The following is a 23749-nucleotide window of genomic DNA, read 5'->3' as shown; positions in this document are numbered from 1 at the left end:
CATTCACACATTTGTTCACTCATTCATCATGATATATGTGGCATTACTTGCAACTTCGAGCTGTGGATTTCTGGGTCTAGCTGGAGTCAGCTATCACACAGCAGGAACTGGTGGTAACGATTTGAATACCTGGCATATCTCACTTATCTCGGCTCAGTCAAAACAAACATTTATTAAACACACACTAGGTGCCAGGTGTACCCTTGTTCTTATGATCTATGGAGGAAAGATTTACATGAAATAAGTGGCTACACATTTATGAGTTTTACAAAAGGGGCAGTCGTGTGTGCCATGGAGACAAAGAAGAGGGGGCCCAAGTCCAGTCTGAAGGGGGCAGGGGGCAGAGACAGACTTCCCTGCATAAGGACTATTTGAGGGGATGACTAAGAGTTAGGAAAACAGGCTAAATATAGTGCAGTCCAGGTGTAGGTCAATGTGGAGTTAACTTCAGAAGATGGCTATTTACTGAGCAGCAGTGAGTACCCAGTTCTGCCCAATTCTCCTCCTGAGTTCAGGTCTGGCCCTTCCACACTCCCCAACCACCCTCTGAAGGGTTGGCTAAGATGGTCCCTGCCAATCTGCGTCTAGAGGGCAAATGCCGGGCTACATGGAGAGGGAAAGTGTGTAAATGGGAAGCCCTCAGGGCCCCTTCTCTGACTCAGGCATCACATCAGCTGCTGTGAATTCAGCACCATTCCCATCGCCAATATTAAACATCATCACCACCAGAAGTTTTTACTCATTTCTTTATTAATGTAGAAAAAGAGCCCAAGGCAGCTGGACCAGTAGTACAAAGCACGGCAAGTTAATACTATTCTGGTGAAAGGGTTGGCTTTACAAAAGAGAAGGAGCAGGTAGGAGCTGCCCTGATTCTGGGGCCAGGCCCAGCCTACTGTCCAGAACCTCATAGGAGCACCTGGAACCAGCCCCTGGGAGAGGATGACAGGTGGGTGGAGTGGGATGAACTGGAGACCATGGAGGACAGATGGCAGGGGTAGAGGGCCAGGCAGTGAGAATCCTCCTGTGGCTGATGAGGACAGGAAACTGCTGGCATGAGACTCCCCACTGGTCCATGGGTAGGGGCTCCAGGTGGCCTCAGCTCTGGGAATAGAAGAATCCAGACCTGGCCCTGGGTTGAAGGGCCTTTCCCTTCTCTCTCCACCAGGGGCCACCTTTGCTCTGTATCACAGGTGGGGCTTCAGGGCCCAAGGCACAGAAGGAGGCCCAGAGGCCTCCCCGTTGGGAGGAAGAGTGGGCAGGAAAGGAAGCACTTGAGTGATCCTGGCTTAGGCATCCAGGGCTGAGACACAGGGCAGGACAACAGCACCCCTGGGTTATGGGGCTGGAATGTGGGTCAGGGATGGGCTTACCCATGGCCAGTTACCCCATGGCAATGGTGCCTGCCTCAAACCTTGGCAAATGGAGTCTGCACCATCACCAGGTGTCAGCAGACCTGGGTTCTAGCCTGAGCTTTTCTGGAACAGAGCTATATCACCATGGGCCAGCCATGTCCTGCCCTGGCCTGCTCCTCATCCGCTAATGAGGGCTTTGGCTATGACCTCTCAGGTCATGGGAGAGACTCTGAAGCACGAGGGACTCTCCAGAACCTGCTCTCGGTAGCTAAGTGGGATCTGGTCCCAACCATGCCTTGGACACTGGCATGGGAGGGGGCAAGGAGGTGGAGGAGGAGGATGTTCTTTCATGGAACCTACCCCCAGAAACATTCTGGAGCTAGGAAAGACTGTGGGAGCCTCTGCTTTGTCCAGTGGTAGAGAGGCTTCCCTCCCTGCAAAGGGAGGGGACGTGGTTCAGTACAGGCCCTTCACAACCACTATCTGGGTAACACTTGGCATGGAGAGAATGGGGTGGCACTAAGTGACCCTTTATGTTCTTCCCCGGGGGTGGGGAGCTCAAGGCCTCATTGTGGCTTCTGCCTCCAGCCCTTGGCTTGAGGTCAGGAGTACTCTTCACTGTGTTCTTGCCTTGGGAACAGCCCAAGACTCTGACTGGCTGGCACATGTTAGTTGGTGAGGAAAGGACAGAGGGTGAGTAAGCAGCCAGGGAGGTGAGAGCGACTCTCTGGCTTTCTCCGCTTCCTCTGGTGAGAGCAACTCAATCAACCGAGTCACAGATCTCTTCCACCACCGCATTGAAGATGTGCGGCTGGTCTGCATAGACGTGGTGCGACGCACCCTCAATTTCCTGTGAAGAGAGGAACCGCCAGGGTGAAACAGCTCTTTATTCCAGGCACTGGAAAGCTGTCAAACCATTTCTCTTCCTTTAGACCTGCTTGCCTCTCACCCATGAGCACTTGTCAGAAACAATGGCCCAGTTTTCTCCCTGGATCCTTGCGCATTTCCTGTAGGAGCCAAGGACTCTCAATATCCCATTTTCCTTCTCCCATGACCATTCTCTGTATCTTGCCTTCCATGCTAGTCCCAACACCACTGATCTGCTCATTTTACCCACAGGCCCAGTAAACCAGGGCCCAATAGGCAGCCAGCCTAACTAAGCACACTCCTTAGCAAATGAGGGTTGAGGGGGGAAGGAAAAAGGGAAGGCAGGAGTGTGGCAGGAAGGCTTCATGTCAGCCTCTCCATTCACTCTACTGTTCACAGCTCTGGTTTTGAGTGGGAATTAGAGGCAGGTAGCATGATGCCTGTGCCTGGAGAGAAGTGAGAGGCCACCTAATTATGAAATGACAAAAAGCCAAACTTTTCAAGACCACTGTCTCATCTCCATCGGTTCATCCCTTGTTTCCCTGCTGACTCTTCCATCACCCTCTCCACCTCGAGTTGCTCATCCTTGCTGAGAGTCAACCAACATGTGCTGGCACTCAATGCACAGCTTTTCCACCTCAGTTCTGCTCCTTGGATGGCCAACGTACCATGTCTCGGACATAGGAATCCGGCCGCTGCAGCTTCACCTTTTTCCCTGTGCTGGTGTCTATCCAGGTGTTGGACCCATAGATCATGGTGATGGGCACATCTTTTCGAATCAAGTGAATTCGTTCTATCATGGGGCGCCGGGCCCAGCCGAAGGACTCCATCATGGCTTTGAAGGCCGTCTCACCACTAAGAAGCAAAACAGAGTGAGGAATTAGAATAAACCCCACAGCATACAATGTCAAATTGTTAGTCTCTTCAGAGGCTGAGGCAGTATTTTCATCATGTTGGTATTCCTCTCAAACCCTGGGTTTGAGACTCATTAGATATGGGTAAGATTAGGAGAAAGGACTGAATCTCTAGAGGCCTCTTAACACAAAACAGAGTTAGAGGGATACACCTGTGAAAACCCCTAGGACACAGAGTATTGTCCAAGAATGCAATGGGTTAATATTTATTCAAAAAAATTTATGTGTCATGCCCTAACCTGAGTGAAGGGACATATGAACAAGACACATTTCAGCTCACAATTTAGGCATTAAATAATGAATTATATGATTCATTAACTACACATTTCCCAAGAATTATGAAAGGGTAGTGGAGTGCTAGGAGAACACAGACTAAGGATTTAGCCGGCCGGGGTGGAGGGAGAAGGTCAGGAGTTCATTGAGTCTCAAGAGCGAGCACTATGGTTATACAAAGGGATTCCTGAGGAACTGAATAAAACATCAGCCTTGTGAAGATCTGGGGGAGCAGCAGTTTGTGTTGTGTGAGAATCGACGACTGCCAATCAAATCTGCTTTGCTCCCTGGCCATTCCCTCAGGTAGAGCTAATTGAGGCTGTATCATGACGGGTCTGCATGTATTATGCAGAACTGGTTCTCAGGCTGGGGAACATTCTGAGGAAAGTGCTAGGATTGGGCGTGAGGGGCCTCAAGTGGGTCTGAGCCTGGCACTGAGCCCAGTGGGGGTTGAAAGAAAGACAGGGTAGACAGCAGAAAGCAGGGGGCTACCTGATTTGACTGTTGAGCTGAGTTTCTATAGGGCTGCCTAAGCAGGGCCCTTCAGTTAGCGGAGCTCATGAGGAATGTTGAATGGACAGTTCCCACGCTGCCTGAAAGCTGTCTGGGTTTGAGGCTAATGCTCAGACGGTACTGACGGAATGCAAATCCCCTCCTTCTTCACAGCTTTGGCTCACAACCGTGACCTGGACAGGCCTGGAATGAGGCGGGGCAGTGCTGCTGCTCCCAGTGAACTTGGCTCCCCTGAGGTGCCTCCCAGCAGCTCAGGGTGCAGCCCCGGCAGAGGAGGTGCCACCAAAGCAGCCACCTGGTCTAGCCATGCACACAGTATGGCCTGGACTCTGCCCTGGCTCTCGGCTGCAGGACTGCGGGCCGCAGGCTTATGGGGCCTGCTGGGTGAGCAGTCATAGACATGAACCTCTCAAGATTCTGGGGATACCTGGAAATGCCCAAAAGATATGGAAAGAGCCGAAACCGGCTTGGCTCAAAGGATAGAGTGTCGGCTTGGGGACTGAAAGGTCCTGGGTTCGATTCTGGTCAAGGGCATGTACCTTGGCTGCGGGCCAAGGTACCCCAGTAGGGGGTATGCAAGAGGCAGCTGATCGATGACTCTCTCTCATTGATGTTTCTAACTCTCTATCTCTCTCCCTTCCTCTCTGTACAAAATCAATAAAATATATTAAAAAAAACACACACAAAAGATATGGAAAGAATTCCTGTCCCAACAATACTTCAAGGTGCACATAATTAAATTTTTAAATAGATACTTTCTCAATCAGCGATTCTATTTTATAGGAAGGTACTCTAGAGACACAGACACATGTGTGCAGAGGGAGGCAGGCAAGGAGGTTCTCTGAAATTGTCACATGATATGTCAGACAGGCAGTAACAAGGAAATTTGGGAATTACAAGTCTGGGACAGGCAAAGACTTCTTTCTTTCTTTTTGCTTTTATCAAAATACCATATTCATATAATCTTAGTAAAAACAAAACAAAACAAAAAGTATTTTCAAATGTTTTCCAGACTCTTGCCTGTCAGGATAACCACCTATTTCTACAGAAGAGTAAGGGTCACCTGTAGAGACAGTGGCAATTTTAATTAATTGGTATCTTCTCCATCCCTTTGTCCCTACCCCTGGGGAAGTCTCTGGAAATGATCAAGCCTGCTCATGCTTCTGTTCTCCTAACACAGTGATTTTTAACCCAAGTGTTGCAAGAATTTTTAAAACATGCAATACCTGGCTATTTAGTCAGAAGCACTGAGCTCTTTTCCCTTAGGCTGTCAAATTTAAAAAATGACAGCAGCCAACACAATAATCATCCAGCATGCATGAATCAAAATTAAACTTATTTTTTTTTGTTAGATCGGCAAAAAATACACTTTTTGGTGTTCTGCAGAATTTTAGTAAATAGCTTATGTGTGCCATGAGATGGAGGTTGAAAAATCGCTGCCCACACTGAACGAAAACTTTGTGGAAGAAGAAACACAGCACAGAACGATCCTGGGACAGTTCCGCAGTTTTCGCATTATCTTGCCCAGCTGGCGCTGGCTCTGGAAGCTGCTCTCACCTGGGGTTCTGTGCATTACAATGGTAGATATACTCTGATATAGTATCATCTTCAAAGAAGTCTGCAAACTTGCGCTTGAAATCTGGTCGGAATCGCTGCACCAAGCCAGGCCCTGGGAGGGGAGAGGAGAACATGGAGGGGCCAGTTTGGGTGGTGGGGGAAAGACTCCTGCCTGTGCATGCTTCAACAACTTTCACCAACATCCTTTCTCCTATTCCTGGGACCCTTACAGCCCTGTCATCTTGAGGTTATGAGTGAAACTAGACCATCTCCCAGGAGGCGGGTCATATTCAGGCCTGTAACATAATATGAGTCGAGAGGCCAACTTAACCCTGGCATTTCAAACTCGGGGCAGTTTTAGAGCAATCTGTTCTCTTCACCTTCTTTATATAGTTCATAAACAAGCAGGAGGCCACCCACAACAGATGTGTCAAAACTGAGGCCTACTGGTCAACACCTGGCCTCTCTCTTCTGGTCTTCTCTCTGCATGTGAGAAGCAAGGGGCCAGAGGGCGGCACAGCCAGGGTCTGCTGGGCCCTGGCCTCCTCCATGGCTGTCAGCTACCTGCCACAACCACATGAGCTCTGATGTCCAGGCACGAGCCCAGCTAGATTCAAGTCCAAAAAACGGGAGGGTGGAGAGAGCTGAGCTACTCCTGAACTCCTATCTTCTCCTCAAATGCTCATATTTCTCTTTTATCCAGAGCCATTCTGTTTCTCATGAAGGGCCTAGAGAGATAACTCTTATTTAGCCATTTGCAATGAACTCACAGTGATTGGCTACTGAACATTACCATGTATACATAAGCCATTAGTGTAGGACAGAGGGTCACCAACCCTTCCCATAAAGGGCAGGTGCTTTCCACTTCGTCAGAGTAGAAAGCTCCCCAGAAAGTTAGGGTGCTGGCAGTGTGAGGTCAGAAGCCTGGGGCCTATTGATTTCACTTCCTCTGGCCGGCTCCCTCGAAACGCCTTCCCTCCCTTCAGCCCCAGAGTTTGCTGACAGCTACTAAATGGTGAAGGTGTGGTGTCTGACTGGAGCAGGGCATGGTTTCAAGGGGCTTGCCTGACACTGTGGGTTGTGTTGGAGGCTCTGGTTCTGACATCTCCCTGCTGCAGGTGCTGGGTGAGCTGCAGAGGTGGGAGCCAGTGGTGGTTACCACGCTGAATCGCCGACAGGTTGCCATAAACTCATACAGGTAGCATAAGAATTCAGCGGAGGAAGAGTCACCTCAGGGTCCCTTTCTTGCTCTCTCTCTCTTCTCTCTCTCTGAGGGTCTAACCAAGGCACAGAATAGTAGTTCTGCTCCATCTGTCCCTTGCATAGGAAAGCTTTTTCCATGCAAATGAAAGGGAAAAAAAGAACCTTCTGAAACTGCAGACAAAGAAATCTGGTCCAGATTACTAGCTTGAAATAACAATGCTAGGTCAATTCCCACCTTTCAAGAACAAGCAAGGCTGATGCGAGTGCAGAGCAGTGGGGCTTCTAGAATGGGATAGCCTTGGTTTGAGGAGATAGTTTCTGTGTCTTCAGGCTACTCACCCCAGGGCCCAGCTATTCGAAGGACAGCCAGTGGGTTGGAACGCCCTAGGACAGAAGCCACAGCCTTGAACCAGGTTGGGGGTGCACGGATCTCACTGGGGTCAGTCGGCCGGAGGGGAAAGCCCCATGGATCCACCAGGATGAGGTGTTTAACTCTACAGGAGGACAAAGGAAAAGCTGTATTTGCTTGGAGATACCACAGCCATTAAATCACCCAGGACAAAAAGAACCATTGGAGATTAATACTGGAAGGTTCCCAGTGAGGCAAGGAGTTGGATGAAGGACCCGGAGGGTAGGTCCTGCTTACCTTTCAGGGTACTTGATCGAGTAAGAAGTGGCCAGGAATCCTCCCAGACTGTGTCCCAGGAGGATCATGCTGGGGATCCCCATGGTCTCCCGCCACGTCTCTATTGACATCACAAACTCATTCTCGGCCCCTTCGGGGTCCCTTGGGAATGTCGGCCTGGAGCTTCTCCCGAAGCCGAGCAGATCAAAAGTGTGCAGTGTGCGGCGGGCGCTCAGTGAATCCATGTTGAGGATCCAGAGGCCCACACCGCCCCCAAAGCCATGCACCATCACCAAGGGGGTGCGGTCCCTGAGCTCGGGGCTCACGGTCACCGTCCAGATCTTGTTCTGGTTTGGGAGCGACACATACCGGGCCAGGAACTTGTTCTGGAGACCTGGGGAGAGGAGATACAGAGTGAGCAATACATCTCTTTTCTGACAGCATCATCATTTTCCTGGATGGTCTCTCTTCAGCTCTGTCCCTCCATTCCCAAACCTACCTGACCTCCCTCACCTCTTTCCCTTTACAATCCTCTCACCATACACCCCAAGAGTTAAACTCTGAGTACAATCTGTAGGCCATCTATTCTGTAGGTAATAAGAGTGGCCATCTTATTCCTCGAGGCTGTTTGCCTGGCTCCCTTTGGGCACAGGGTGGCAGTGACTCCACCACCCTACAGAGCTTCTGTACCCATTGCTCTTGTGCCTGTGTGCTCGGGGCTTGACAGACGGACAGAAGTGTTCTCACTGAGGGTATCTGGGAGGAGGGCTGTCAGCTGGAGCTGAGACAGGTGGAGGGTGTGACAGGTGTGAAGTGAGCCATTGGCTTAGTTCACTTAGAGACAGACCAAGGTGGGCTGTGCTTGCTGGTGCGCAGGCAATTCCATGCCAGAGCTGCCTGGGGAAAGTCACATGGATCCTGGACAAAAGCTTGAAAGCTGTGGCTATTCTTCAGTTGTACTTACTCAGGCCCGTAAGAGGTGAGCGTAGCTAGGGAAATAGAACAGGGCAGGTAAGATATGACAAAAACAGGGAGATGTGGCCCAAGGGCCTTGTTTGAGCCAGTGGCTGCTGATGCTCACGGAATGCCCTGCCCCAATATAACACTGCCCAGGAGCTGGTCCGGGGGAATCTCTAACTCCTGTCTCAAACCAGAGAAGTGGTGGGGAAATAGTAATATGAGAGCATATAGGACTTGTTTGCTGGTCTTTGGGTTGCAAGGTGGTAATTCTAAGAAGTGCTTGTGTGTTTGGAAGAACAGACAGGGAGAAAGAAAGTAGAGAGGAGTAGGAGAAGGAAGAAAAGGAGAGAATATGTGTATTTGTGTGAGTTGTGTGCTCACAGTTAGTATAGGGTTGGCGGTGAGGTTGTGGGATGTGGCAAGAATCACATGATGGACAGGGAGGGCGACAATGAGGAACCATTATCATAGAATTCAGTGTCCTCCGTATAAATCTCTCCCCTTAGATCACTGACAACCTTTCCTCCCACCCGCAAACACTTTTTATCAGGAGTCAGAGGGCTCAGTGTACCAGGCTCGGGGAAGATCCCGGATCCTCCTTAGGCCTCCTGAGGGAGGTGGCACAGGCTGTCCCTGCTACTTACACTGGAGGATCTTGGCTTCCACATTCTTCAATTGAGACATCGAAGTGGGGCGCCAAGCTGGCAGCCAGCTGCTCAGCCAGCCTTGAGGCCTGGGACAAAGAGACACAGAGGTGCTCATTGGCAACATTGGAGAGGAAACATTGATGCCCCAGCCTTGCTGACAGATACAAAAGAGTTATCAGGGTACAGGGTGTTTTCCAGGCTCAGGAGACCTCCCACTATGGCAGTCAGCAATTCCCTCACGGCCTGATAGACTGTTACTCTTCTCTGGTAAATGGCTATTAACAACACGCTCTTTGTTTCCGAGGTCCTCGGAATATCATGTGCACAGCACTTTACAGTTTACAAAGCACTTTCACACGTATCTCATTGGAGCTTCACAAACCCTTTTGCCACTGGTTTTCATGTTTCAGGAGATTGTAAGGGGGGACAAAACCACTTTTAGCTACTGCCTCAGTTATCTTTTGCTATTTCCCAGGACTGAATGTTCCTTTAGAATAGGACAAGTTCCCATGCCACCTGGCCTCCTGGCAGGGCACTGCAGTTTGTGTGTGCCCTCTTTCAAGCCCCTGGAAGTATAGAGCACTGTCAGTGCCCAGCTGGGCTCTCGGGAAATCCTTCAGCAACCAGATGGGGTAGACAGCAAGCAAGAGATGGAGACCTAGGTTCAAGTCCTGCTGTGAATCCCCAACTGGATACAGGTTGCCTCTGGCCTTGTTTTCAGATTATAAAAAGAATAATGAATAAGACCTCATATAGGTCTTATCTCACATAACAGGCAATAAAACAGAGAAGATAAGCTATTCTGCTTTCTCCTTCATATCCACAGGACTTTAAGTCATTGCAGAGTAAAGTTGAAAGCACCAGTCTTGGAAAAAAACAAAACAAAAAAAGACCCACCTTGGATCTGAGTCACAGTATTATCATTTTCGAGCAGAATGGCTTTGGCCTGATGAACAGCCTGCCTTTGAGCACTTAGATATGGAAGGGAATGTATAAGGTGTCTGGTACAAATTAGATGCTCAATGAATGAGTTTTTGTTATTCCTTTTCCATTGCATATGATATAGTTCTCTTTTCTGGGCGAAGAGGATTATAGAATGGACACACCAGCTGTGGGAAAGGCCTATGAACATTAGTAGAGTCACACAGCATTCTGTGGGAGAACGAGAGGAATCACTGCCAACTTCTCCTCCCGTCCCCACAGCACACCCTGGGCATCCTGGTACATCAGTCGAAGCACAGAGCTTTAGATAAAGATGGCCCTTAGAAATCATCTAGCCCGGTCTCTTTATTTTACAGATGACCAAACCGCTGCCCAAAGAGGTCAGACAGCTAGTGAGAAAAAGAAGCAGAACTAGAAAACCCAGATTTCAAATTACTTCTTCTCTGGAAGTTCCAGCTTTGGCTTTTCGAGGCCATGCATGAATACGTAACAGTTTACAACACAATTTTCACACTGGTTTCTGTTTTCTGAAAGAAGGTGTGATCTAAGGCCAGAAGGCCAGAATTCTATTCCTGGCACTGCCACTTACCAGCAATATGACTTCCACTTTCTCTGTCAAACTTTCCTCACCTTTAAAAGGGCGGTAGTAATAGTATCTACCTCACAGATGAAGATTAAACGAGTTAATGCACCTAAAATACATAAAGCCTAGCACAAGATAAATTCCCCATAAACATTTCCCCCCAGCAAAATCATAAGCTGTTTTGCAAGTAGCGAGTCTCAATGACTGTTTGAGGTTTGAAAGAAATACTGAGGTAGAGTGGTACATCAGTGATTTTAGAGCCAGATGAGAGTTGTCAGTTTCATCAACCAAATTCTACAGAGACTCATAACCCTTTTAATTTCCCACTGGAATTCCTTGTAAGCTTGAAGCATCTGGATCCCACATGGCAGCACTCAGGAGATACGTTGTTCCATGGAACAGCACTGTGGACTACTCAGCAGATAGTCAGGGGGTTTTTACTTTGTCTCTCTTTTTCACCAAAAATGTCGCAGGTAAAGCCCTGGAAATATTATCTGGCATACTGAATCTGGTTGATACAATTGGGGAGGTGAGGGATGGAGATAGGGGGGTTCAGGCAAAAAGAAGAGAAGCCACTTAGTCATGAACTTAGGCTGGCCGGGGTGGTCTCTTCCCTCAGAGCATTTTTATCCCGACGGAGGTAAGGTAGAAGGGGTTCTGTGCGGGGTCTGTGATCTTGGGCAAGTCTTCTAACTTTTATGGGCACTGACTTCATCTGCAAAAAAGAGCCGAACCACCCGCATCTCACCCAGCTCTAATGTTTCTCTACGTCACTGTAGCTGTTGTCCAGTTCTTGGAAAGGTTATCTTAGAGAGCAACTCTCCTGGGCAGCTTCTTCCAGGCCAGGAAGCTACTGCTGTCATAAAGTTAATTCCTTTTGCAAACTGCCAGTGACGCTGGTCTGAAAAGGGGGGCCGTGGGACCCACAAAAGGCCCTGAGCAAGTGAAACCTGAGGCTTGGCTGGGAGCTGAGTCATTCTTCTGGAAGCAACTTTGCCTGGCTCCTAGAGAGACTGCAAATGGCTAACCGCACCAGCTACAGGTGGCGCCCCAAACCCAATGCCCTTGAGGTGGTGGTGACAATTGCCAAGAGCTCTAATTTGGAGACCAAAGCATAAAAGATAAATTATGAAGATTAAGAACATGTATCCACTAGGATCTCAAGTTGCAAAGTGTCTCCGCGGGTGAGAACCAAAGAAGGCTTGCAAAAGCCCATTCATTATTCCAAGTAGACCAATGCCAGCGCGGTGGAGGCCATTCTCCTCTGCCCCTGCCCTCTCCGTGCCCTGCGAAAGGAGGCTCTTCCCACCATCGACTTCCAAGCCAGGGCCAGTCCAGACAGGCAGACCTGGCTGCTTCCCCCTGTCCCCCTCCGCACCCCCGCCCCGCAACCGCATCCCACCAGCATGCTTCGGTGGATCTCAGACATTCCCACGGGATCTGATCTCCGAGTGCAGCGGGCGGAGGAGAACGAGGAGCGACCGTGGAGATTGACGGGGAAAGTTCGAATCCCGGAGCTGCATGCAAGCTAACTTATTTCCCATCGCTCCCCCGGCTCTGCCGCCGCCGCCGGGCAAAAGCAAAGCAAGCACAGACATCCCCCAACCCTCCCCGGAGGCCGACCTGAGACAGGAAAGGCGGGAAGATGTCTAAAAGTGTTCCTCAGCCACAGACAGTCCCAGGATCAGGGGCTAGAGAGAGACAGAGAAAGGGAAAGGGACAGGGTTAACTCACTGCTGCTCCAGATCATCAGCCATAGTAAACAAGCCCTGCCGGGTCGAGCCGAGCCAGCCCATCCCTCTGCCTGACGCCAGCACCAGCTGACCTAGCAGAGGGTCGGATAACAAAGTGGGGCGGGGCCAGCGCTGCACGGGGCGGGGAGGCGAGGCCCTCGGGACAGGGACGCAGGCCTGGAACCTGGGCGGGTGGCGGGGACCCCGCGCCGCGGGTGCAGGCGGAGTGGTCTCCCGGGCTCGCAGAATAGTACCGTAATTCTGGGCACACGTTTGGGAGGCAGTGAGGGAGGTGAGTAGTACCGAAACCACCCAGTCCCTCCCGGGAGCTCACCGGCCCTCCGTGCTCTCATCATCAGAAAGTGACAGGACCCCCTCCCTGCCCCCCAGCAGGTGCTCACACGTTTTGCGCTTCCTTATTCTATAGCTCCCCTGCTGTCCTCGGAAGTCCTCCCCTGCTGCCCTTTCTAATCAGGTGCTTATGATGTTTGTGGAGACCACACCGCTGGTTAAATGCTCCTCCCAAGGGTCCGTGCCCTAAGTAGATGGCCAGGTTTCAAAAATAAAGAACAGGACGCCTCCAAGTAAAACTGAATTTCAGGCGAACAACAAATACTGTTATAGAACTAGTAAGTTCCGTGTAATGTTTGGGACATGACTTGGCATCCTGTATTTTTAATTGTCAACCCTAAATCTAAGCGACATTATTTCAAGATGCAAATCCTTTGCTCTAGGCTCCCTAACCTGGTTTCCTGGAAGATGTGGCTCAACCCCAGGTCTCTCACAGTTTGGAAGATCCCCAGCTCCCTCCTCCTCTCCTCTGGAGGGGAGTTGAACTAACAAGACTAGGCCTGCTTTAGGGGTGTGGGAGTTTGGAGGAGAGGGTGGCTGGCTTGGCTCAGAGTTCCCAAGTGTACTTCAGGTTTGCTCAGCAGGGGAGCCAAATCTTGAGGCTGACTCCAGACCTTTACCTGAACTGGTAAACAGGGTCTGGTGTCCCCGGAGCTGTCTGATTTCAGGCTGTCCCTAGGTTAGGTTAAAATTAGACTTTGGGAGAATGCTAGAAGGGTTTGTCAAGGTGTTTTCTTTAGCCATCCTTCAGGACTCGGGAGAATGAGATTTCTTCTTTCTTGTAACAGTGTCAAAATGATCTGAGTATCATGGTAAGGGCCTAAATATTAAGAGAATGGGCATTTATAGAGCTTAGGGGCCTAGAAATTTGCAATATATACTGAGTGGCCAGATTATTATGATCTCTGAATGCATAATAATCTGGCCACTCAGTGTATATCCTATATAATAAAAGGCTAATGTGCAAATTGTCCCCTCAACCAGGAGTTCAACTGGCAGGCAGGCTGGCCAACCGCCCATGTCCCCTCCCCTGACCAGGCTGACCGGATACCACCCATGCACTGGGCCTCATGCGTTCAGAGATCATAATAATCTGGCCACTCAGTGTACAAATAGCAGAGGACCTGTCTCATTCATTCATTCAACCCAAAGCGGAGTGGTCCTAAACTTCGGTGTGCCTAAGAATCATCTGGAGGGCTTGTTAAAAGGTTTCCTATCCTCTGAGATTCCAATTAAGTTGCATTGGCTTGGTGCTAAAAAGCTGCATTTTTAGGAAGCATTCCAGATGCAGGAGTTTAGCCTGACACATTGGTTAAGCAATAGCTTCTGGGGTCAGAAGCCTGGGTTAAGGCCAATCATGATTTTGCCATTTATCAGCTACGTGCCCTTGAATAAGTGATTTACTGTCTCTTAATTTTCTTTCTCTGTCTTGTGCCTTATTGTAAGGATTAACCAAGATAATTCAAATAAACATTTAGTACACTTATTTATTCTAGAATGTTACTTATTCTATTATTGTCATTATTATATACAAATGTATTCAAAGCCAAGCATTATTTTAGACACCAACAATACCATTATCAAAAGGAAAAGATAACCCTGGCTGGTGTGACTCCGTTGGTTAGAATATTGACCTGTGCACCAAAAAGCGGTGGGTTTGATTCCTGGTCAGAGCACATACCTAGGCTTAGGTTCTATCCCCAGTGGGGACACAGATAATGATATTTCTCTCTCTCTCAGATTAATTTTTAAAAGTTATTATAAAAATGATAGCCTGCTCTAGCGGTAAACATAGATTTTCTATCTGCTGCCATCCTAGGCTGTTTCTCAGCAACTTTGTATTTAGAGTTCAGCTCAAACTTCCCCTCTTCTGCTGAAACTGGTTTGGCCCAGAGGATAGAGCCTGTGCACTCAAGGGTCTCAGGTTCGATTCTGGTCAAGGGCATGTACCTTGGTTGCTGGCACATCCCTGGTGGGGGGTGTGCAAGAGGAGGCTGATCTATGTTTCTAACTCCCTACCCCTCTCTCTTCCTCTCTGTAAAAATTATATATATAATTCTTTTTAAGTCTACATTAAAAAAAAACAAAAAAACAAAAAGCTTCCCCTCTTCTGAGGCCTTTCCTGACCGCACGGTCTAAAAGAGTCACCTAGTCTATCACATTATTTTCTTCATAACACTTATCACTATCTGAAATTCTCATGCGTATTTGTTTACTCTCAATTATTATCAGCTTCCCTCCAATACAGTCTAAAGTTCACGAGGGACCTTGTCTGTTTTTTTCTCTGCTCTGCTGCCAGCACCTAGGACAGGATGTGACACAGAGTAGACAATCAGTACTTACTGGACAAATAAATGGATGAAAAGTCTAGCCAGGAGGAGATAGTTAAACAATTACCTATAAAACAATGCACTAAGTGTCAAGGGCTTTGGGAGCTGTATTTTAAATTGTACTACATGGGAAATTCTTGGCTACATTACTTGGAGACAGGGCAACAAAACCTCCCATTTTTCTGAAAACCAGTAGAATGAGAACTTTTTGAGGCAAGGATGACTGTCTGTAACTCTCCAGACCTCATTTCAGGAGGCAGTGCAGAAGAGTCTTTGATGTGCCAAACCAGCTTTACAGTAGAGGTTGCTTGGAAGTAGGAAACTCGAACATATGTAAAAATGCCTGTGATAATCAAAGTTAATAGATCTCTTAAGATGCTGAGATATCTTAGGACCAGGTTAGGTCTGTTAGAGTTATAGCAAAGAAGACTCTCAGTGCCTGCTCTGGACAGGCCTCTGGGGAGATGGGTAAGGTATTTTTTTCTCCTTAGCTTCAAGACAAGATTCACTGTGCAAGTATGAAAGATTCTCCCATCTACCTCCAACATGTGTGATTAAAATGCTAATATGGTCTTTATGAATAAAACCTAACTTTGACAAACCCTCTTTCCTGGGCCTGTAAGTTATGTTAAACATTCCAGAAATAGGTGGAATAACCTAATAGCTTAGGCTTCACAGGGATGGATCATTCTTCTGTTTCAAACGTGTCGTTGCCTTTTGAACAAACTATGACCAAGGTGTAACCCTTGGATTAAACATAGGAATTGAATAGAACAGTTGTAAAGTTTCTCAGTCCAATATGTTAACCACTAGCTACATGTGGCTATTTAAATTTAAATTAATAAAAGTTAAATAGCCCAGCCGGTGTGGACCATCGACCTATGAACTAGGAGGCCACAGTTAGATTCCCAGTCAGGGCACATGCCCAAGTTGCAAGCTTGATCCCCAGTAGGAGTTGTGCAAGAGGCAGCCAATCAATGATTCTCATCATTGATGTTTCCATCTCTCTCTCCCTTTTCCTTCCTCTCTGAAATAATAAAAATATATTTTTAAAAATTTAAATAAAAGTCACCCTAGCTATATTTCAAATGCTCAATAGCCACAGGTATTTAGTAGCTACCATATTGGACAGCACAGAGACATTTTCATCATCACAGAAAATCCTATTGGGCAATGTTGTCAAGCACAAATTATTTTAGCCCAAAGTGTCAAGAGTGTTTTGCCTGTAGACTGTTTTCATGCCAGGGAGGGAGCAAGACTGAGGAGTTCTCTTTATCAGACTAAGAGGTAAGGAAATCAGACAAAGGGGCCTGAAAATTTGTTTCACTCCATCAGAGGCTGCAAGGACAGTTAGCCTATATAATAAAGAGGCAATATGCAAATTGACCATCACACCCTTGCACAAGATGGCTGCCCCTATATGGTTTCAAGATGGCTACCCCTATGTTGATATGAGATGGCCGCCCCATGTGGTCACAAGATGCCCATGCCCATGTTATCACAAGATGGTCGTCACAAGATGGCCAACAAGGGAGGGTATTTGGGAGCAAACAGGCCAGCAAGGGAGGGCAGTTGGGGGCAACCAGGCCGGCAGGGGAGGGCAATTAGGGATGACCAAGCTGGCAGGGGAATGGTTAGGGGATGATCAGGCTGGCAGGCAGAAGCGGTTAGGGGCAATCAGGCGAGCGGTTGGGAGCCAGCAGTCCTGGATTGTGAGATGGATGTCCGACTGGCAGTCAGATATCCCCCAGATTGGAGTGGGTGCAGGCTGGGCTGAGGGACACCTCCCACCCAGTGCACAAATTTCATGCACTGGGCCTCTAGTGTTAGGATAAAGGGATATGGGTTCATTGAAGATTATTTGCTGCTTTATTAGGATTTAAACAGAGAGTTGATACTATAGAAATTTGACTTTGTGCTATTTGAAATTTGATTTCTCTTAAAATTTTCAACCTTAAAATAATAACCTATTTAATACATTCGATTAGAAAACAAGGTAAAAGCAAAACTAATTTCCTTTTCTGTACTCAAATAAACACTTCTGACACCCAATGTGTGGGTGTTTTTACACCAAGCATTTTTCCAATTCTTGGAAGACACCAACTGGGTGTCTTACAATTGAACTCAATACTGACACCAACTGCCCTGAGTTAGTGCAGATTCCATAGGTTAAGGGCTCAGTCTCATAAGACTGTCCCCTACCCCAACTTCAGACACCAATCTCAAGTCCAGATTGTCACCTGTGTTCCTGACAACCAACTATAAATTTGAGGTTCCCATCTTCCCCTCCTCGGGTTCAAAATTTTTCTAAATTGATTCACAGAACCCAGGGAAAAATTACTTACTAGATGATTGGTTTATTATAAAAGAACTAGAGGTCCAGTGCACACAAAAAATTGTGCACTGGGGGAGGGGGTCCCTCAGCCCGGCCTGCCCCCTCTTACAGTCCAGGAGCCCTCTGGAGATGTCCTACTGATGGCTTAAGCCACAGTCTGGCCTCCCTCTACAGGAGGAAACCAGGTTGATAAGGGGAAGGCGCCACCCCTATTACCCAGCTGCTGCTGCCACTGCTGGCCAGGGTGGCTGTGAGGCCTGAGCCCCAGGCCTCATGGCTGCCGGGTTCACAGCTGCCTGAGTCCACAGCTGCCATGAGCCCATGGCTACCTGAGCCTGGGGCCTTTCAGCCACTGTGGCTTTGTCCGGATGGACATCCACCCTAATTAGCATATTACCCTTTTATTATTATACTATAGATATAGCCCAGGAACAGCCATATGGAAGAGGTGCCTAGGGTGAGGTATGAAGGAAGGGGCAAAGAGCTTCTGTGTCTTCTCGACAGTATAACCCTTTCAGCATAGTGAACCTTTGGTTAGAGGTTTTTTGTTTGTTTGTTTGTTTGTTTTTTTAAATGGAGGCTATATTATATAGGCATGGCTGATTAAATCATTGACCATTGGTAAATGAATTCAATCTCCAGGTGGGGTGTTGGACTGAAAGTTTCAACCCTCTACTCCTGTGGATGGTTCCCCTGACAACCATTTTGTTAGGGGCTTTCTAAAAGTCACTTTATTAATATAAACTCAAGTGTGGTTGTGTGGAGGAGAAGGAACTTTCCTCTACCCTCTTAGCTTTTTCTAGCTGGTCCAGTAATCAAATAGACATGAGGGAGATTAACAAGAGAAAAAATGGCCCTGGCCTGTTTGACTCAGTGGATAGAGTATCGGCCTGTGGACTGAAAGGTCCCAGGTTGGAATCCGGTCAGGGGCATGTACTTCGGTTGTGGGCACATCCCCAGTAGGAGGAGTGCAAGAGGTAGCTGATCGATGTTTCTCTCTCATCGATGTTTCTAACTCTCTCTCCCTCTCCCTTCCTCTCTGTAAAAAAATCAATTAAATATATTTTTTAAAAAGAGGAAAAAAAATCTGCAAACCTCTAGCGTGCTTGGATCTGGGCGACCCTGTGCATTCCTACTGAGCTTGTGAGAACATTTTGGAACGATTTGAGGCCTTGCCCTGCTGCATCCGGAGCAAGGTTATAGACATTTCAGACAATTGCAGGGGAGGGAGGGGAAATGACCAAATTTAATTACATATGTAGATATGAGAACTACACACATACATGAGGTATATATGAGCTAAGGACAAGGCAAAATAGAGACAGGAAGGTCATTCATTCTCAGAAGAATAAGAGTGGATGTTAGAACTCTGTCCCACTCTATAGATAGGTCATAAAAAGTTATTTCTGATGATGACTCTTATTATGGGTAAGGCCCTTAATTTAAATTCTTTAAGGGAGAGGTAAAAGTTTCTTGGGGACCCTCGGGATCTCAGTTGCCTTCAGCTCAAAATAATTCACTTGCCCAAACAGCACATCTTGGGGAGGCCTGTTCTAAAGTCCTTCAGTTGGAAAGGCCTTGTTACAAATACAAAGGGTGCCCCTTTCACCTTTGTTGCTCTAGAGCTAGTTCAGGAAGTGAGGACAAAACCAAATATTACAACAAAAGATTGCTCCCATCTTAGGAAATTACAAGGACTTTAGAAACTCTGTGCCAGGAACCAGGGTTGAAGACCAAATATGTGTTTCTTATTATAGCACAATAAAATGTATCATATAAGGAAAGGGAGTTTTGGCCACATTGTGGCCAACGTTTAAAAGGTGGAGCTGTTACATGCGATATTAAAGACAAGCAAAAGGAGGGATCTGAAAGAGAAAGTGAAAATACAAGGGGAAAGAATTGGAAAAGACACAAGAGATTCTTCTTTCACATATATATATATATATTTAGGAGGGTCCTTTTCTTTGGAGGATTTGTGTTTCTTTTGATAAAGAATGCCATTTAAAAAATACATTTTATTTATTTTTTTATAGAGAGGAAGGAAGAGGGAGAGTTAGAAACATCGATGGGAGAGATACATCAATCAGCTGCTTCCTGCACACCCCCTACTGGGGATGTGCCCATAACCAAGGTACATAACCTTGACCGGAATCGAACCTGGGACCCTTGAGTCCGCAGGCTGACACTCTATCCACTGAGCCAAACCAGGTAGGGTAAGAATGCCATTTTTAACTGGAGAGACACACTGTAAAATCATGGCCTTGGCTTTTAAGGGAGACTCTCTTGCTCCTTTACTTTCCCGTTGTTTTATAATGTTAAGTGTTGAAGGGTAGTGGAATAGGTCACCTAAAAATATGTCACTGACACATTAGGATTATTTCTAGTTGAAAGCAACTGAGAAGCAGCAGGATACAAGAAAAGCTATTTCCTATTTGTCTAAAAGCAGGACATAAACTTGCAGGGAGTTCCCCTCCTCTCTCTATCAGTAAGAACAAAAGAACTCTAGATGCTTATCAGCCAGAGAAGGCACCAGAGGAATGATCTAACCAATTTTACTAAGTCTTATTTTTCATTAATTCCCTTTTATATTTACTCACGGTTGGCTGTCCTAGAAACTCAGTCCTTTCCCTTTGCCTTGTCACTTCCCTAAAAATAATAGCATATTGCCCCTTTTTTGTTAAGTTGCTCTATGAGCCCAAGTTCTAATAACCCTTCTGAGTTACTCATAATTGAGTGTTCTCATATATATGTGCAACACACATATTAACAGACATATTTTTTTGTTTTTCTCTTGTTAAATTGTCTTTTGTCAGTCTAATTTACAGGTACAGTGAACTTAAGATAGGTAGAGAGAAAGCAGTTTTTTTTTTCTTGTTAAAAGATAAACAGACATATTAACAATTTTCAGAGTTTATTTGAGCAAAAATTGGTTCCAATTGAGCATCATCCAATCTAGCAGACAGAAAGGAGCTCTGAAGAGCTGTACAAAACCAAAGACTTTTATAGCCAGAAGGAAGTGGCAATAAGGAATTATATCAAGGCCCCCCCACTCCCCCCCAAAAAGTGTTGTTTATTACCAGTTTACTTTCCTTTAGGGGATGTCTGGGGTCCTTTGGCAGATTACCTAGTTAGTGTTGACCAGGTAGTTCCTGATCAACTGGTTTAAAATTCCATTTCTGGGATAGCTGAATCTGTAACTAAGTTAAATCTCAGTTTGGTGATGTGGGATTTAGCATAAGCAACTCCATTTTGGGTGTATTGTTTTGTTTATAATACTCTCCAATAGCACTTTTACTAATAAAACTCCTAAGGTCTACTGTGACTTCAGCTTCAATTTATACATTTGATTTGCCCTTTGAGAGCCACCTGAGTTGCAATCACTCCAGTTCCATTTTTTTGTATGCCCAAAATATTGGGGCTCTGTGGTTTAGCCAAGTTTTATTGATTTATTTTTAACTTATTGATTAGAGAGAGAGAAACATCAATTTGTTCCACTTATTCATGCATTCATTGGTTGTGGCCTGACTGGGATCAACCAGCTGTTATGATGTACCCCGAATCTCACAAAGGACGCTTCAAAAAAAGTCGAATTATGGAGTCATTTATTAAAAGCCGGGGGCTGACGAGGGGCAAAAGCGCTGCAGACCTCACAGCCCTGAACAGCTTGCCACGCCTGGCTTATATTGGCAGAATATCACAAAAATATTGATTACCTCTGTGGGTCTGGAAAGAGAAACCTGTTCCTCGATTTTACAGAAGTGAAACTGAGCAAGTTCGTTATCTAGTATCTACGAATCACTGAAACAACAGAAACACATTATCTGGGACCACCAGGGCAATTTAGAATAATTGTGCTGTCCAGATTATGGAATCACTGAGTCAACAGGAATGCACTATCTGTAGCTACTGAGGCAATTTAGGATAATTGAACTATCTTGGATCCCAGAGGAATGTGCTTCGATGACCAGTGAGATCACAATTAATGGGATATTCAAACCATCATCAATGGAGTATTGGGATAGCATGCATAAGTTCAGAAAATCAAAATAACTTTTAAATGAGTACAGAACCCAAAACAGCAAGGTTAAAATATTAAACAGCAATTTTTACCCAAGTATGGTTGCTTCTATACTTCACAGCAACCTTGGCTTATTAGGATGATGCTCTAAACAACTGAGTACCTGGCCAGGGCTCCTTGGCCAATTTGAAGTATTCAGAGGAATAGGGGAAGCAGTCATACATACCAAGATGAGTAATAAATAATAATAGCTAATATTTACTGTACATTCACTGTGTTTTAAGTACCATACTAGGTGCTTAATGCTTAACATTTAATAATCACAACATTATAACAACCTAGGTATTGTTACTTCCATTTTATAGAAAAGGAAAATGACTTCCATTTTATAGAAAAGGAAAATGTCAGACTAATTTGTCCTACATTAAATCACTACTGAACAGCAGAGCCAAGGCTCAAATTCAGGATTGTCTGATCCTAGAGGGTGCACTCTTACCCACTAGTCTGGACATGAACTTTTACATGTATTACTATTCTAATTTAAACTACTGAAACTATTGAACCATTAGTATTAGCAATTTCCTATTGACAGATTATAGATTCAATGATTATAGAATCACAAACTGAACACATAACAAAACATTTCATTTTCTTGCTGTTTTAAGTAGTCCACAAAGGCTTTTAGTTCATTCTATTGGCATTTGACTTTGCAGGTCTCAGAAAAGGATGCATTCTGTAGGTGAATTTGATGTTTTTTCATCTCTTCTGCTTTCCCATTGTGGGATTTCCTGTAGAGATGCTAATGATATTTGGCATGGATCAAAGGCACACAAAACATAAGGGAAAAAAAAATGCTGGAAGGAGCCTGGATGATGGAATAACCTCCCTCTCTCCTCTGAGGAATCTATTCCTGAATGATTAAAATGTATCAGCTAAGCCTTTAAAGTTTGAGGTTGAATTCTGGTGAGGAAGCTATCCTCTTACTTGGTCATGAGGAGGATTGGAGAAAGGTTCAACTTGTCAGAGAAACTTATTCTTCTTGTCATATTATATTGAAATAAAAAGCAGAGGGGTTACCCCCTCTCGCTGCCCCCTCCCCCAGCAACAGCAGAGAGTTTAAGCTGAATTTAAATTCATATAACAATTCAAATCTCTGTGTGTCTAAATATATACACCTCTCTTCAAATAAATTGTAAAACTTTCTGAGGACATGGATTATTTTTCTTCTTTCTAGAACCTAAGCAAGGCTTTGCCCACCACTGATAATCAGTACGTTAGTTGATGCCGATAAATTTTCCAGTCTAAACACACACACACACACACACACACACACACACACACAAAATAAAGGAACATTGTCATTCACTTGTTTTAGGCATTTTATCGAATACCTAGGATAGCTCAAAGTTATTAATAAGCTGAAAAAGTACCTGCTTATGTGTGACTTGCAGCTGGAAGGTGAGATGAACTAAGTCTGGAAGGTCAAGTTCATGTGAAATCAAAAGGGCCACGGAATCCAGAAATTAAAGTGAACCTTATTTTGTAAAAAAAGTTAAAACGGTAAATATAGTTAACCCTACTTGTTAAAATATAAAACCTCAAATCTTCAGTTTCCTCTACAAAATGAGTTGGAGTGGAAAGGGGTTGAACCAGGAAATGCTTTTAGGAGCCTTTCAGCACTGACATCCTGGGATATTACACTGGGTTCAAGAATCCATCTTGGGGCTAAAAAAGCTGCTAAACCTTGTTTACTTTATGCACTTGAATCAACTGTTTTACTCTCACCCTCCACCTCCCCACCTCGCCTCGCTTCCTTCTCTCCACCTCTCCCTTCGTTCTCTTCCCAATCACCGGCTCTTTTTAGACTGCATGATTCCTCCGGAGGGTACCTACAACTTGACATGGGGCCCGAGGAGGTACCCAATAAACGTTTGCTGAATGAATGAATGAATACCCGTGGGCTTAGGTTCTACCGCGCTTACTCATAAGCACCTCCAGGGCCAGCTCAGGGCCCTTGGAGAGGGCAAGCTCACTCGCTCTCTACTCGCCGCACTTCCCTCCTCCAACAACCACTTCTAAACTGGTGCCTGAGCAGTTATTCGCTGCAGTGGCTTTCACTGCTGGTGGACTAACGACTTGTTCTAATGATCTGGGACAGGCATATGCAGTCCGAGCCATGGCCGAGCTGGTACTGAACATGAGGAGCGCCAGGCATGGACGTAAAACGGAACCAGTTAATCTTTGAGGAGCAAAGGGAGAGCGGGAACTCGGGTAGCTACTCGGTCCGCAGTAAAACTTCTCTGCTTCCTTTCACAGTATCTTGTTGCCAGAGCAACTGCGAGCGTCACTGACGTGACTACAAAGACGGGGTAGAAAGCGTACACGTCTCCAGCCTAGACGGAAGATCTATTGCGCAGGCGCATTAGCTGTACTGGCGGTAGTTCTGTGCCAGTCGACTGTTCTGCGCCTGCGCATTGGTTGTCTCGCGCTTTGGCCCACCTCTACGCCTGCGCAAATTGGCCAATCGGGGCGGGTGGAGCTGGGGG

The 23749-nt window shown here is 46.3% G+C and overlaps 1 protein-coding gene, 1 long non-coding RNA gene and 1 other non-coding gene across 5 annotated transcripts; 1 reads left to right on the top strand and 2 right to left on the bottom strand.

Moving 5' to 3' along the window:
• Window positions 1–730: 730 nt before the first annotated feature.
• On the bottom strand, window positions 731–12297 carry ABHD4 (abhydrolase domain containing 4, N-acyl phospholipase B). 3 transcript variants are annotated; one of them, XM_036448592.2, is made up of 7 exons: window positions 12171–12297; window positions 8909–8997; window positions 7326–7698; window positions 7019–7173; window positions 5477–5588; window positions 2888–3074; window positions 731–2202 (listed from the first exon to the last, which is right to left on the bottom strand). In XM_036448592.2, the coding sequence occupies exons 1-7, from the start codon at window positions 12230–12232 to the stop codon at window positions 2113–2115; spliced, it is 1068 nt and encodes a 355-aa protein (XP_036304485.1). In that variant the 5' UTR covers window positions 12233–12297; the 3' UTR covers window positions 731–2112. The 3 variants fall into 3 exon arrangements, with proteins under 3 accessions (XP_036304485.1, XP_036304505.1, XP_036304495.1); XM_036448612.2 differs by having other exon boundaries at window positions 12060–12180; XM_036448602.2 differs by lacking the exon at window positions 12171–12297 and adding an exon at window positions 9809–11751.
• A 5975-nt stretch (window positions 12298–18272) lies between these two features.
• On the top strand, window positions 18273–18403 carry LOC118710501. Its single transcript, XR_004985426.1, has one exon. It is a non-coding gene; the product is annotated as a small nucleolar RNA SNORA9 (small nucleolar RNA).
• A 2924-nt stretch (window positions 18404–21327) lies between these two features.
• Window positions 21328–23741, bottom strand: LOC118704381. The gene is made up of 3 exons (XR_004983410.2): window positions 23158–23741; window positions 22634–22737; window positions 21328–22504 (listed from the first exon to the last, which is right to left on the bottom strand). It is a non-coding gene; the product is annotated as an uncharacterized LOC118704381 (long non-coding RNA).
• Between the last annotated feature and the right edge of the window lie 8 nt (window positions 23742–23749).

Source organism: Pipistrellus kuhlii, unplaced genomic scaffold, assembly GCF_014108245.1.
Source record: "Pipistrellus kuhlii isolate mPipKuh1 unplaced genomic scaffold, mPipKuh1.p scaffold_m20_p_1, whole genome shotgun sequence".
NCBI classification, from domain to species: Eukaryota; Metazoa; Chordata; class Mammalia; order Chiroptera; family Vespertilionidae; genus Pipistrellus; species Pipistrellus kuhlii.
Note: the sequence above shows the minus strand (reverse complement) of the source record. Positions and strands in the feature narration are given on the sequence as shown.

Coding starts and splice junctions, on each gene's coding strand:
- ABHD4 (XM_036448592.2), bottom strand. CDS start 12,232: ATGGGCTGGCTCGGCTCGACCCGGCAGGGCTTGTTTACTATGGCTGAT. Junction 7,174..7,325: donor TCGATCAAGTACCCTGAAAG/GTAAGCAGGACC, acceptor GTCCTCCTGTAG/AGTTAAACACCTCATCCTGG. Junction 3,075..5,476: donor TGTAATGCACAGAACCCCAG/GTGAGAGCAGCT, acceptor TTTGCTTCTTAG/TGGTGAGACGGCCTTCAAAG.